Source organism: Sapajus apella, unplaced genomic scaffold, assembly GCF_009761245.1.
Source record: "Sapajus apella isolate SASKATOON/1434 unplaced genomic scaffold, GSC_monkey_1.0 scaffold25, whole genome shotgun sequence".
NCBI lineage: Eukaryota > Metazoa > Chordata > Mammalia > Primates > Cebidae > Sapajus > Sapajus apella.
Window position 1 is genome coordinate 26,871,261 of NW_022436965.1, and position 14,100 is coordinate 26,885,360.

Genomic DNA, 14,100 nt, shown 5'->3' on the forward strand with positions numbered 1-14,100 from the left:
GAAAAAAATATTAATAAGAGACTAAAATAGAGTTATTATATGTTATTCAAGAAAAATATTTCGGAGACAAATGAATTAAAAACAAATATTTGCAACTCTGGCAACGTTATATTGAGACACTTATTTCTGAGCACAGTAGGATCCTCTAGGAAATTTTTATATACCCTCGTTATAGGAAGGGCTACTACTCCCTTCTATCCCACTGTAAATGCTCTGTAGACAGAGACACTGTCTTATGAGTATTTTTAACATCTCATAAACTCAACCATGTAGCAGAGGCCAACTGCCTTAGTCCATTTGGGCTGCTTGAACAAAATATCACAAACTGCATAGCTTATAAACAACAAAAATTTATTTTTCATAGTCCTGGAGGCTGGAAGTTCAAGATCAAGGCAACAGATTCCATGTTTGGTGAGAGCTGTTTTTTGGTCCTTGTACGTATCACCCTCTTGCCACGTCCTCATATGGTGGAAGTGTGCGTTAGCTCTCTGGGGCGTTTTTTAAATAAAGGCACTAATCCTAATCATGAGGCCTCTGCCCTCCTGATCTAATTACTTCCCAAAGGCCCACTTCTTAATGCCATTACCTCGGGGATTAGGATTTCAACATACAGCTTTTGAGGGGACACAAACTTAAAAAGCACAGGCCATAGTGCCTACCAAGGACTAGTATGTCAATGAGACTAGCTGAACGAGGCTGAAGGAGATAATAATTACAATGGGCAAAGTCCCATGCCGGAGTCCAGCATCTAGGGTTTCATTAGGCTGGGGTTTCTCAAACTCAGTACGACTGGCATTTTGGGACAGATTATCTTTCGTTGTGGGGTGCTATCCTGTTCATTACAGCAGCTTAGCAGCATCCCTGGCTTCTGCTTACTAGATGCCAGTAGCACACACATCCCACCACCCCACAACCCCCCAACTATGATGACCAAAATGCCTCCAAACATTGCCCAATGTCCTCTGCGGAGAAAAATTGCCCCCAATTGAGACTGCTGCATTAAATCCACCTCCATTAGTTCTCTTTAAATCACAAAATTCTGGTCTGCATAACAGAAATTCCTGATGTAGAGAGCAGAATTCTGTTATGTTAAGAGGGAATATACAATTACAGCTAAACTCCAATTCTTACTTTGTACACATTTATTTACATTCACCTATCTACATTATTCTAACAAGACACTGGGACAACGTATAAAAGTACTTATGCATATGTGCAGGACAGGAAGAGACAAAATAGAAAGAATTGGATTTATTGGGGTGGTTAAGCAGGATCATGGGTGGATAGTTTACTTCTATTCAGCAGTAGCCTTCGTGGTCCCAGGCTTTCGGTGGCCAGATAATTCCCTCAACTCCATGACCAGGTGACCGAGGAGAACTCTCACATCCTGCATGTGTTTGAGAAGAAGGCCCATCTGGTGATACAGATGGGGATCTGGCATCCCCAGAGGAGAAGAGAAGCCTGGATCCTCAGAAGATGGAGTTGGCGGCGGAGGCAGAGGCCCGGGGGGCTCCACAGGAGCAGCTCCCGGAGCGGCTGATTTCTGAGAAGCTGGATTCGAGGTGGGAGGCGCAGCAGAGGCAAGGGGACCTGGATTACCGGGCAGGAGGCACACACAAGAGTGAAGTCTGACTCTGGCCCTTCCCTCCTATCCCTGGCAACCTTTCTTGTTCTCTGAAAGTGGCTGTGGAGCCCAATGACAGTAGGGACTTGAAGACGCTAGTGTCCCTCCTGGTCCAAATTTTAATCTCAAGCTTGGCCATCTCTGTTTGAAACTCTTCAGCAGTGAGGCCTCATCATTGAACAGCTAGAACTATTAGCCAGTTCTTTCTCTACCAAGGCCGAATCTAATTCCCTGAAGCATGAATGTGGTAACTGGTTCTAGGTCAGCCTCTTTAGTATATATGAAATTGGTCTAATTCCTTGTGCTTATGCCAGTCTTCAATTTTTTGAGGACACCTCTGCTGGCCTTTGAGTCACCTCCTCTTCAGGATAGCATCCCCAGCCCCTTCCACTATTTTTCATATGACATGACTTCAAGCCCCCTTAATCACCCTGGTCACCTCCTCTAGGAGTATTTCAGGTCAAGGGCAGCCTTCTTAACAGTGGCTCCCAGAATTGAACATAGACTTCAGACTACTCCATCTTCATTCTAGATATTAAATTCCTATAAATGCCCAGAGAGCATGGAGGGATCCTAACGCCTGTGGGGTAGCGGATATGGAGCTGCCTCAGCTCTTGGTCTGGCGAGGTGTACACCACAGTCAGAGGGAGAAGTTCTCTATTTGTGCTGTCTCTCATCATCAAGGATTCTGGCTCATTGTTCCTGCCTCTTCTGTGTCCCTCCTTAACCTGCTCATGCTGAACCCCAGCTTACAGGCCCATTCATCCTATCCCCCCTTTTCACTCACACACACACCAAACAGACACCCTGTGCTCTGATGAGAACTCACCCTGCACTCTGATCTCTAGCTGGGTGCTCTGTTTCCAAACTTGGTTGTCCTCAGTAGTTGCCTCACACCAGTATGACCCAGAGTGATCTTCTGAAGCTGTGGGGATCTGGAATTCTGAGGAGAGCCCCCTGCTTCGCACTATCCTCCCATCCTTGTAGAAGGAGAAAAGGAGGCGGGCAGATGACCTCTGCAGGGGCAACTTTGTCTGACAGTTCAGGGTCACCGGGCTTCCTGCTTGGGGTTCAGCTGAGGGTACAGCTCTGAGAATTGGGGCTGGAAACAGTTCTGGGAAAAAGATAGGCAAGAAAGAAGAGCTCAGCCATCCTGTGTACAGGTAGACACGTGCAAGCAAAGAGCTTCGGGGAGTCATACTTCCTTTCCCATTTCCAGCAGGAATGGGCTCTCTTAGATTCCATTTGAATCTTTCAAGTTCTTTCTGCAAGTAGATAGGACTAGGAAATATCCAGAGGTGGGCAAATCTGTTAGTAGTCCAGACACCCAATCAGTGAACACTGGGAAGCATAGTTGTGGGTGGTAGGGACCATGCTGGACTCTGAGTGGGGCTGGATGACTTGAAAAGGCAATGTTGAGGTCTCATCCCTTTTGAAGCCCAACTTGGGCATTTACCAGCAACCTGCTCCATAAACTTTTGATGATCTTGTCACTTCCCAGCTAAAGGAAGACAATTTGGGCTCCCAGTTTCTCCTTACCCTCCTCCGCCATGACGATGCTGCTTCTAGCTCTTACCTTGGACTGTGACAGCCACGGCAGATGCTGTTACTGGGCTCCCAGGACCAGGGCTCTGGAAGATGCCACTGCAGTGGTAGTGCCCGCTGTCTGCCTCTTGTACCACAGCGATGGAGAATTCCCTGTTAGGCCCGGGAGGACCCAGAGCTGAGCCATCTCGGTAGAAGGTCACCTGAGTCAGTGGCCAGTCTTGCCAGGCCTGGCAACGCAGAACTAGTGGGTCCCCTTCAAATACTGGCTTGGCTGGACCTTGAAGGATCAGCCAGTCTATGGTCCAGAGAAAGAGCTAAGTGTCACCCAGGGCCTCCTTGGGAGCTACCCCCAGGGGTGCCTACAACAGATCCCCCTAAGCTTTCTCTGAGGGTCCAGGTAAACTCTCACCCTTAGTTGGGAGTATGGGACAACTTCCCTAGGGCCTAGGACTGAGAGTGCCCTGGTTGCTGTGGGCTGAAGACTGGGAAAAAAGTACATCATTCTGTGGCCAGTTTCCTGGGGGACACCTTCCGGGGTGGGCTCGGGGGCTGAAAGAAGGGGTTTGGGGCACTGCTCAGGCCTTCCCAGGACCTCACCGTAGGACACAATCAGGTGGAAGGGTTCACTGAAAGTGTAGCCCTTGATCTGGAAGCCAGCTTCCCTTGGGTCGGTCAGGTCATCCTCCATGTGGCAGCCGCTCTCCTCGGTGTGGACAGGCCTCTCACATTGCAGAGTCTTGAAACTGGCTGCTGAAGAGGGCATGGCCCAGGGAGAACCAGAACATGATGCCGCAACTTGGAGAAGGAGAACAGGGTTCCTCCATCTCCCAGGAGAATCATCCTTTTTAGAATGAGACTAGTAAGACACCAAAAGCTTTTTTTTCAGAAAGACCCCTGTGAGTGTCTCAGGGGGATAGTTTTGACCTTGATTCACTGGGATCCAGGTGCTCTCAGCAAATGCACTGTGATTTGGAGAAGAGGAAGAAGAGAGAATGAAAGAATGGTGAACTCACTGGCATGACATCCAGCTGCTGGTACTGGAAACCAGGAGCAAAGACAATGGTAACCCGAAGGAGGGAGGGATAGGACAGGAAGGAAAGGGAGACATCAGATTCTAAGGTTCATTGGGTACCAGACCCTGCTAGCACTTGCATGCAGTATCTTATTTCATCTTCATGAACTTTCCAGGTATGTGACTTTATCCTTATTTTATAATCTTAAAGAAACACGCTTAGAATACCAAATTACCGTACTCAGTGCTTAAAAAGAGGCTAAGCTGGCCGGGCGCGGTGGCTCAAGCCTGTAATCCCAGCACTTTGGGAGGCTGAGGCGGGTGGATCACGAGGTCAAGAGATCGAGACCATCCTGGTCAACATGGTGAAACCCGTCTCTACTAAAAATACAAAAAATTAGCTGGGCATGGTGGTGTGTGCCTGTAATCCCAGCTACTCAGGAGGCTGAGGCAGGAGAATTGCCTGAACCCAGGAGGCGGAGGTTGCGGTGAGCCGAGATCGCGCCATTGCACTCCAGCCTGGGTAACATGAGTGAAACTCCATCTCAAAAAAAAAAAAAAAAAAAGAGGCTAAGCAATGGAGCAGGAAAGGCAGGTGTGTCTGGGTCCAAAATCAGTGTTCTTTTTACTTCACTGTGCAGATATGGTCTGCTTCGGTCCTCAGACCTTCCTCAGGGACTTTCTTTCATATTCTGATTTTCCCAAACTTCACTTGGCTCCTCAGCCTTGAATATGTTAACCATCAAAGAGCCTTCAGTGCCCAGTGGTGTCTCTCCTGTCTTCCTCCCTCATGCAGGTCTTCACTTTTCAGCCATCTCTACTTCGGTGTCCTCTGGCACTTTGAATTTTCCCTAGCAGTGGTACAGTGCTTTCTCCGTCTTTTCCTTCTACCCCTACCCCACTCCTCCCAGTCCATACTGGTAACTATGGAACTATTCTTTGCTCCTGATTGAAATCTGGAGTTACCCATTTCTCACCACGTCTCCTCAACCTATCCCTTCCCTTCATGGTAGACCCAGGCAAGGGAAGGGGCGTTTCTCCCCTCTCTGTGACTGCTCCTTATCTCCCTAGCTACTCTCCCCTCCTCCAGCCTCATGACCATTCACATGTGCATACTTCTTCACTCCATCCGACTTTCATTTTGTGCCCCACTTGCCTTTCTTCTCTTCCACTCCCAGTAGCCCAGCGTTCTTTGATTTTGTGATGTCCCTTACCAAGGCCCCTCCCTACTTCCTGATTCTCATCACATCAGTACCAGGTGTTTTCTCTCCATCCTCTGTCAGCTCCCTTCACTGTAATGCTACCTCTTTTCAGTTCCCCCACTGTCACTCAACTGTACTCTACCTCCTCGCCATTTTTTCTTTTTAAAAATAAAATCTTGTCCAGGCACAGTGGCTCAACCTTATAATCACAGCACTTTGGAAGGCTGAGGTGGGAGGGTCCCTTGAGCCCAGGAGTGCCAGACCAGCCTGGGGAACATAGAGAGACCTCATCCCAACAAATAATTTTTTAAAAATTGGCCAGGCATAGTGGTACTTGCTTGTGGTCCCAGCTACTTGGGAGGCGAGATAGGGCAACTGCTTGAACCCAAGAGGTCAAGGTTGCAGTGAGCAGTGATTGCACCACTGGACTCCAGCCTGGGTGGCAGAGTGAGACTCTGTCTCAAAAAACAAAATAAAATAGAATAAAATCTTGTTGGGTTACCAGGAGCTCACTCAACAAACCTTAGGTGGTAGGTATTATTATTTCATTCTACAAATGAGAAAACTGAAGCAGAGATATAAAAAGTGATTTCCTAAGGTGACAGACAGCTGGTAAACAGAAGAGGGGCTTGAAACCGGAGTATCTGATTTCAAGTCTGCAGTTCTTGTCGCAAGACAAAAACAAGCAAACATTGTCCCTACCCACAAATGGTTCTCAATTTAGTAGAAGACACAGGTAGATGAAAATATCAGCGTAAGTAGGAAAATATTATAATAAGAAAAGTGTATCACAAGCAGCCATTGGTGCAGAAAGGGTTGTTCAGGAAAAGCTTCCTGGGGAAGATACCAGTTAAGCTGAGTCTTTAGGGAAACCTACACATTTGCAAGGAAGAGGGGAAAAGAGGGTCATGGAAAAAGCTGATTTTAGGTGAGATGGTGGCATAAGCAAAGCCTTGGAGACAGGCAAGAGTCTGGTGTGTGAATATGTAAATATGAACTGATTGGGATTTATTAGAGCATAAATTAGAAGACTCAGAGGGTAGGAAAAGTTTAACCCATGTCAGGTTCTGCTTGGCTTTTTGTACCACGATAAGGAACTTAGGCTGGTTAACGTGAATTTTAGAAATTACTCGTCTGCATGGTACAGAATTCATTTCAGGAACACAAGGTTAAAACAAGGAGATTAGTTAGGAAAATACTGGACTAGCCCAAGTTGTAGAGGATGAGGGCTTGTCCTAAGACATTAGTGATGTTCCAGGGAAGGGACTGCTTCTACAGACAATTTAGGAGATAAAACTTGACAAACTTAATGACTGATCAGATTTAGACAATGAAGAAGAAGGGGGAGTCTGGGGTGTTTCTCAGGTTACTGGCATTGTAAGGGTAGTTGCTGGTGTCATTAGCTGAGATCAGAAATTGTGAAAAATGAATTTGAAGAGGCGGAGGCCAAAAGGACAGATACGTTGAGCTGTGGTCACGTGGTGCAGAGACACCTGTGAGATACGTAGGTAGATATGTCCGGTATGAAGCTTAATGTTTGAATGTGAAGCTCGAAAGCATGACTAGGGTTGAGGATATGATTTGGGACTCTTAAATACAGAGTTAGTTATAGTGGCAAAAATTGTATAGACAAATAAGCTCATGAAGGAGACTGTGCAAAGAAAGGGGTACAGAGGCAACGCTGTAGCTATAGAGAACACTGGTGTTTAAGCGGAAGAGAAGAGAAGCTATTAAGGGATCAAGAGAAGTCCATGTAGTAAGAGGAGAAAAGGGTGTCATGGAAGCCAGGGTGAGAGAAAATGTAAGAAGGAAAAGTGATCAACAGAGCCCCGGGCAGCAGAGAAGTCCAGCAGTACAGGAACTGAAAAGTATGCAAAAACCCAGTCAATGAGAAGGTCATTGTGCCCTAGACGAAACCAATTCCAGTGGAAGTCAGGCTGCAAGCACTGAGGAGTGACTGAGAAGTGGGGAAGTAGAGATGGCAAGTGCAAACTATTCTTTCAAGAAAGCTTGTCTTATAAGTGAAATGAAAGAGTTGAGATTAAAGCTAGAGAGGAGACTTTCAGGATGGAAAAGGCTTGAAGATTTTTATATTCAGAAAGTCATTCAATCCTGCACACCCAACTTTCTTATACCTACCCTTCTTACTATTCCACCTGAACACTGCTCCTATGGAGGGCCAGAATTAGTCCATGTTTCTTTCCTTCAGATCCTTTCCCCAAAGTTAAGCATAGCTCCATTCCCTCACCAATATTCAGATATTGTACTTACCCAGTAGCGTCTGGGCTGCCCAGAGCACAACAAGGGAAAGGTAGAGGGTCCCAGCCATGAGGACACAGCCCAGCTTCATGGTGACTGTGTTTAGGTCTCCTGCGACCCTAACACTGATTTTCTTAAACGTGAAACCTCTCAAATTAGAAAAGAGGAAGTAAATCTAACTGTCTCATCTCCTTGCATCTGGAGTCTGTTTTCATTTTCAAGTCTGTAATTGGCTTTCATCGTTCACATTTGGCCAATGTGCTTCCAGCATCATCTGCATCCTTAGGGCTGTGACAAAATGGTAGCACTCTCAACTGTTCAAGAATTTCCTCCCAGGGCTCAGGGGCCTTTCAAAGCATATCATTGTCTGAGAGCCAGCTGGCCTTCATGTACGGAAAGGTAAGTACAACAACCACCCTTTTCACTGATGATGCGACTGGGGACAGAAGGTGGGACATTGTTAGAAAATCACTGGGAAATCGATGAGAATTCAAATGTCCTGCTCATTCCAACACGTATGTGTTTCTAGTGGCTGGAAGATAGGGAGACAGAGAAGGAAGATTAGTCATGGCACCAAGTCAGATATCAGATTAGTCTCTAGTAGGCTCTGGCTATCCAAAGCCCACACAAATTTGCACACAAATTTCTCTAGACTGTGTCAGTTCTTTGTTTCTGCAGCGTGACTAAGGCTGCTCAGTCTCGGTGGAAATAAGAGTACAAGGCAGGGATAGTCCACTGGGAAAGAGCAGAGGAAAAAGAAAATCTATTCCCAGAGGATCCAGCAGTCAGCCCAGGGCTTAGGCTTATAGCCAAAGCTCAAGCCACGGATCCTGAGGAAATTAGAGACAGAGGCATCTGATATCTTTAGAAACCTGAGGAGACTTGGGAATAGGAGCAACATAGAGGCTACAGCTCTCCCTTCAGCTCCAGATGGCCTTCTGGGAACCACTGTCCCTGCATTGGAATGTTTGCTATCTGTTTGAGGCCTTCTCAATGGCAGGGCCCATGTGTTTCACGCTGACTACATTCCTCCCCTTTCATTCATCATAGCACCCACCAGGCCTCCAATAGGTTATCTGGAGATGAAACGAGCCATCAGAAATGGGGTAAGGTAGGCCAGGCACTGTGGCTCATGCCTCTATAATCCCAGCACTTTGGGAGGCCAGGGTGGGCGCATTGCTGGAGGTCAGGAGTTCAAGGCTAGCCGCACCAGCATAGTGAAATCCTGTCTCTACTTAAAAAAAAAAAAAAAAGGAAAGGAAAAGAAAAAAGAAGTTAGCCAGGCATGGTGGTGCACAGCTCTAGTCCTAGCTACTTGGGAGGCTGAGGCATGAAAATCGCTTGAATCCGAGAGGCGGAGATTGCAGTGAGCTGAAATCGCACCACTGCACTCTAGCATGGGTGACAGAGCGAGACTGCATCTCAAAAAAAGAGAGAGAGAGAAATGGGGGAAGATTATTTAGTCCTGCTTGAAGGCAGAGAGAGGGACAGTATGACACTTCAGCTGTGCAAAAACCACAGATCAGAGCAGACACATCAACCACACGGGCATAAAAGAGTGGATCTTTCTGAGTCTAAAATAAACATTTAGAATAAAATTTCCATTATCTGAGAGGCATATGCTTTTGTGCAGGTGGCCCCAGGGAGTCCAGTGGTAGTTGAATATGGGTGTTGGGGGAAGCAGTGAGGCAGTAAGCCTTGCAGCTGATGTGATGTGAAGCCTCAGAAGAGGAAGAAAAGTCTAACTAGCCCTAATAAAAATTAAATAAATAAAATGTGTTTAGATGTATCTCCACTTCTAAAACTACATAAAACATAGACCCTCAGGGTTAGGCAGAGACTAAGGGCTTCTAAACAAATCACAATATCTTTCTCTTCTTCTTCTTCTCCTTTTTGATTTGTTGGTGTTTTGCCCTTGTGGCCCAGGCTGGAGTGCAATGGTGTGATCTTAGCTCCCCACAACTTCCATCTCCCTGTTTCAGGTGATTCTCCTGCCTCAGCCTCCTGAGTAGCTGGGATTACAGGCATGTGCCACCATGCCTAGCTAATTTTGTATTTTTAGTAGAGAATGAGTTTCTCTGTGTTGGTCAAGCTGGTCTTGAACTCCTGACCTCAGGTGATTCACCCACCTCGGTCTCCCAAAGTGCTGGAATTACAGGCGTGAGCCACTATGCCCAGCCTATCTTTCTCTTCTAATGTCACCCTTCCTCCTTAACTGCCCTTACCATAGCATCTTACCTGAATAGAGACCCTCCCCTATACCATCTGCAGCAATTCTTCCAGGATCCGCCTGTCAATATGGAAAGCAAGGAGCCCGCTGAAGATTTGGGGTAAAGCTATAAAGCTCTTTACACTTAAATCTCCACTAAGCTGCTGGGAAAATTTACTCACTTGAAGCTTGATTGATAAACTATTTAGAATAGATGTGATTCACTAGGGGAAAAAAACAACACTGGGTCTGCTGTGTGTTCGTGGAGACTGAGATTCAGTTTATTGAGTAAGTTCCCCCATCAGAATCACCTCAGAATACTCAGAGATGGGACAAATCCCAGCTCTCATCCCATCCCAGACAAATTAAGTGCTGGATGCCCTCCTTTGCTGTTCCTGGCTTGTCGATAGTGGGCTAATGCTTATCTTTTCTTTATTTGTAATTGAGTAGATAAAAATGTTTATTAAAAATGTGAAGGTGTGCCGAGCACCGTGGCTCACGTGTGTAATCCCAGCACTTTGGGAGGCCGAGGTGGGCAGATCACGAGGTCAGGAGATCAAGACAATCCTGGCTAACACAGTAAAACCCTGTCTCTACTAAAAATACAAAAAGTTAGCCATGCGTGGTGGTGTGTGCCTGTAGTCCCAGCTGCTCAGGAGGCTGAGGAAGGAGAATCACTTGAACCCAGGAGGCGGAGGTTGCAGTGAGCCGAGATCCCACCACTGCAATCCAGCCTGGGTGACAGAGCGAGACTCCATCTCAAAAAAAAAAAAAAAAAAAGTGTGAAGGTGTAAAAACTAATAATGCAATTTATACTTTTGAACACTTATATGGTTGAAGGAACAGGATAGCACTGTCATCCTTGAAGTACTGCATGGATCCCTGTCTGATTACACTGTCTTCCCTCCCCGCCATCATCAACCACAATCCTTACCTTGTATTTATCGCTGTCTTTATTTCATAGTAGTAAACGTTTTGTATTTTTTAACTTTTAGTAAGTGGAATCATACTGTATTTATCATTCTAAGAGTTTCTTTCTTTTATTTTTATTTTTTTTATTTATTTTGAGATAGAGTCTCGCTCTGTCACCCAGGCTGGAGTGCAGTGAAGCACTCTCCACTCACTGAAACCTCCACTTCCTGGGTTCAAGTGTTCCTTTTGCCTCAGCCTCCTGAATAGCTGAGTAGCTGGGACTACAGGCTCATGCTACCATGCCAGGCTAACTTTTGTATTTTTAGTAGAGATGGGGTTTCACCATGTTGGCCCGGGTGATCTTGAACTCCGGACCTCGTGATCTGCCTGCCTAGGCCTCCCAAAGTGCTGGGATAACAGGCATGAGCCACTCCGCCCAGCCAACTTGCTTTCTTTTAACTCAACTGTATGTTCCTGAAATTCAACCAGATGCCCTCTGTAGCCATAGTTCACTAATTGCATTGCTGTGAAGTATTCCATCATGTGATCATGTCACAAATTATTCTATTGACAATGGACATGTGAGTTATTTTCAGGTTTTTGCTGTCAAAAACCATGCATCTATTCATGTCCATAATTTGTTATTATAAGAGTTTCTCTAAGGTACATGTATGAATGGAATTTTCTTATTGACTTTGAAGAGTGTTATATGTTCTAAACATAAATTTTTTTCAGTTATATGTGTTACAAATATTTTTCGATTTATGGCTTGTCATTTCATTTTATGTGTTTGTAAAATCACTTTATTGAGAAATAATGCCGTACACTAAATGCACATCTTTAAATTATACAATTTGATGAATTTTAACCAAAGTGTGCACCTGTGAAAACATGACCGTAATCAAGATACTAAACAGATGAATGACTCCTGCCAATTTACTTGTCCACTTTTTAAATCCCTTCCTCCTTCCAGGCAACCACTAATCTGATTTATGTCATGATAATCTTGCTATAGTTTGCTGAGATTTTATATAGATGAAATCACACAGCATGTGCTCTCTTTGTCTGCCTTCTTTCATTTAGTATAATGATTTTCAGATTAGTCCATGTTGTGTTTATTAATATTTCTTTTCATTTTATTGCAGAGTAATATTCCACTACATGACTATACCACACTTTGTCCCTTCACCTGTTGATTGACATTTGGAATGCTTCCAGTTATGGCTACTACAAATAAAGGAACATAAACTTTCACGTACAAGTTGTATGTACACAGGCTTTCATTTATCTTGGGTCCCTACCAGTAGACTGGCTGGATCATATAGGTGTAGGTGTGTGCCTAGGTATGTACATATTTAATTTTTTAGAGAAAATGTCAAGCTGCTTTACAAGTTGGTTGCATTAGCCAGGGTTCTTCAGAGAAACAGAATTAATATATGCATACAAGGAAACATAGCCTGGGTTTGGTTTCTTATCATGCCCTTGCCTGGATGTCTGAGTTACGAAGTGTTCTTTTCTCTCTAATTTTCTGGAAGACTTGGTATAGAATTGGTATTATTTATTCCTTAAATGTTTATTAGAATTTGGCAGTAAAACCACCTGGACCTTAAGTTTTCTTTGCAGGAAAGTTTTGATAATAAATTTAATTTCTTTTTTCTAAATTTTTATTGTTCTGGATACATGTGAAGAACATGCAGGTTTGTTACATAGGTATATATGTGCCATGGTGGTTTGCTGCACCTATCAACCCATTATCTAGGTTTTAAGCCCTGCATGCATTAGGTATTTGTTCTAATGCTCTCTCTTCCCTTGCCCCTCACCTCCTGACAGTCCCAGGTATGTGATGTTCCCCTCCCTGTGTCCATGTGTTCTCATTGTTCAACTCCCACTTATGAATGAGAACGTGCAGTGTTTGGTTTTCCGTTCCTGTGTTAGTTTGCTGAGAATGATGGTTACCAGCCTCATCCATGTCCCTGCAAAGGACATGAACTCATTCTTTTTTATGGCTGCATAGTATTCCATGGTGTATATGTGCCACATTTTCTTTATCCAGTCTATCATTGATGGGCATTTGGGTTGGTTCCAAATCTTTGCTATTGTAAATAGTGCTGCAATAAACGTATATGTGCATGTGTCTTTATAGTAGAATGATTTATAATCCTTTGGGCATATACCCAGTAATGAGATTGCTGGATCAAATGGTATTTCTGGTTCTAGATTCTTGAGGAATCGCCACACTGTCTTCTTCCACAATGGTTGAACTAATTTACACCCCCATCAACAGTGTAAAAGCATTCCTATTTCTCCACAGCCTCGCCAGCATGTTGTTTACTGACTTTTTAATGATTGCCATTCTAACTGGCATGAGATGGTATCTCATTGTGGTTTTGATTTGCATTTCTTTAATGACCAGAGATGATGAGCTTTTTAAAATATGTTTATTGGCCACATAGATGTCTTCTTTTGAGAAGTGTCTGTTCATACTTTTGCCCACTTTTTGATGGAGTTGTTTTTTCTTGCAGAGTTTTTAGCATGAAGGGATGTTGAATTTTGTTGAAGGCATTCTCTGCGTCTATTGAGATAATCGTGGTTTTTGTCATTGGTTCTGTTTATGCAATGTATTACGTTTATTGATTTGCATATGTTGAGCCAGGCTTGCGTCCCAGGTATAAAGCTGTCTTGATCATGGTAGATAAGCTTTTTAATGTGCTGCTGGCTTTGGTTTGCCAGTAATTTATTGAGGATTTTTGCATCAATGTTTATCAGGGATATTGGCCTGAAATTTTCTTTTTCTTTTTTTTTTTTTTTTTTTGAGAGACGGAGTTTCGCTTTTTTTTCCCCCGGGAGGGGGGCAATGGGCGAACTCCGCTCACCGCAACCTCCGCCTCCTGGGTTCAGGCAATTCTCCTGCCTCAGCCTCCTGAGTAGCTGGGATTACAGGCACGCGCCACCATGCCCAGCTAATTTTTTGTATTTTTAGTAGAGACGGGGTTTCACCATGTTGACCAGGATGGTCTCGATCTCTTGACCTCGTGATCCACCCGCCTCGGCCTCCCACAGTGCTGGGATTACAGGCTTGAGCCACCGTGCCTGGCCTTGAAATTTTCTTATTTAGTTGTGTCTCTGCCAGGTTTTGGTATTAGGATGACGCTGGCCTCATAAAAATGAGTTAGGGAGGAGTCCCTCTTTTTCTATTGTTTGGGATAGTTTTAAAAAGAATAATACCAACTCCTCTTTATACCTCTGGTAGAATTCAACTGTGAATCTTTCTATTGTAAATAGTGGGATTTTTTTTTTTTTTTTTGGTTGGTAGGCTATTAATTACTGCCTCAAT

General features: G+C 44.6%; 1 protein-coding gene across 3 annotated transcripts; it reads right to left on the reverse strand.

Annotated features, from left to right (window-relative positions):
• Window positions 1-334: 334 nt before the first annotated feature.
• FCRLA (Fc receptor like A) lies at window positions 335-8,029 on the reverse strand. 3 transcript variants are annotated; one of them, XM_032291593.1, is made up of 6 exons: window positions 7,658-7,789; window positions 4,186-4,209; window positions 3,770-3,922; window positions 3,201-3,467; window positions 2,454-2,738; window positions 335-1,590 (listed from the first exon to the last, which is right to left on the reverse strand). In XM_032291593.1, the coding sequence occupies exons 1-6, from the start codon at window positions 7,734-7,736 to the stop codon at window positions 1,295-1,297; spliced, it is 1,104 nt and encodes a 367-aa protein (XP_032147484.1). In that variant the 5' UTR covers window positions 7,737-7,789; the 3' UTR covers window positions 335-1,294. The 3 variants fall into 3 exon arrangements, with proteins under 3 accessions (XP_032147484.1, XP_032147485.1, XP_032147486.1); XM_032291594.1 differs by lacking the exon at window positions 4,186-4,209 and having other exon boundaries at window positions 7,658-8,029; XM_032291595.1 differs by lacking the exon at window positions 4,186-4,209 and having other exon boundaries at window positions 3,770-4,013; window positions 7,658-7,763.
• Between the last annotated feature and the right edge of the window lie 6,071 nt (window positions 8,030-14,100).

Coding starts and splice junctions, on each gene's coding strand:
- FCRLA (XM_032291593.1), bottom strand. CDS start 7,736: ATGAAGCTGGGCTGTGTCCTCATGGCTGGGACCCTCTACCTTTCCCTT. Junction 3,468..3,769: donor CCACCTGATTGTGTCCTACG/GTGAGGTCCTGG, acceptor TCTGGACCATAG/ACTGGCTGATCCTTCAAGGT. Junction 1,591..2,453: donor GCTAGAGATCAGAGTGCAGG/GTGAGTTCTCAT, acceptor CCGGTAATCCAG/GTCCCCTTGCCTCTGCTGCG.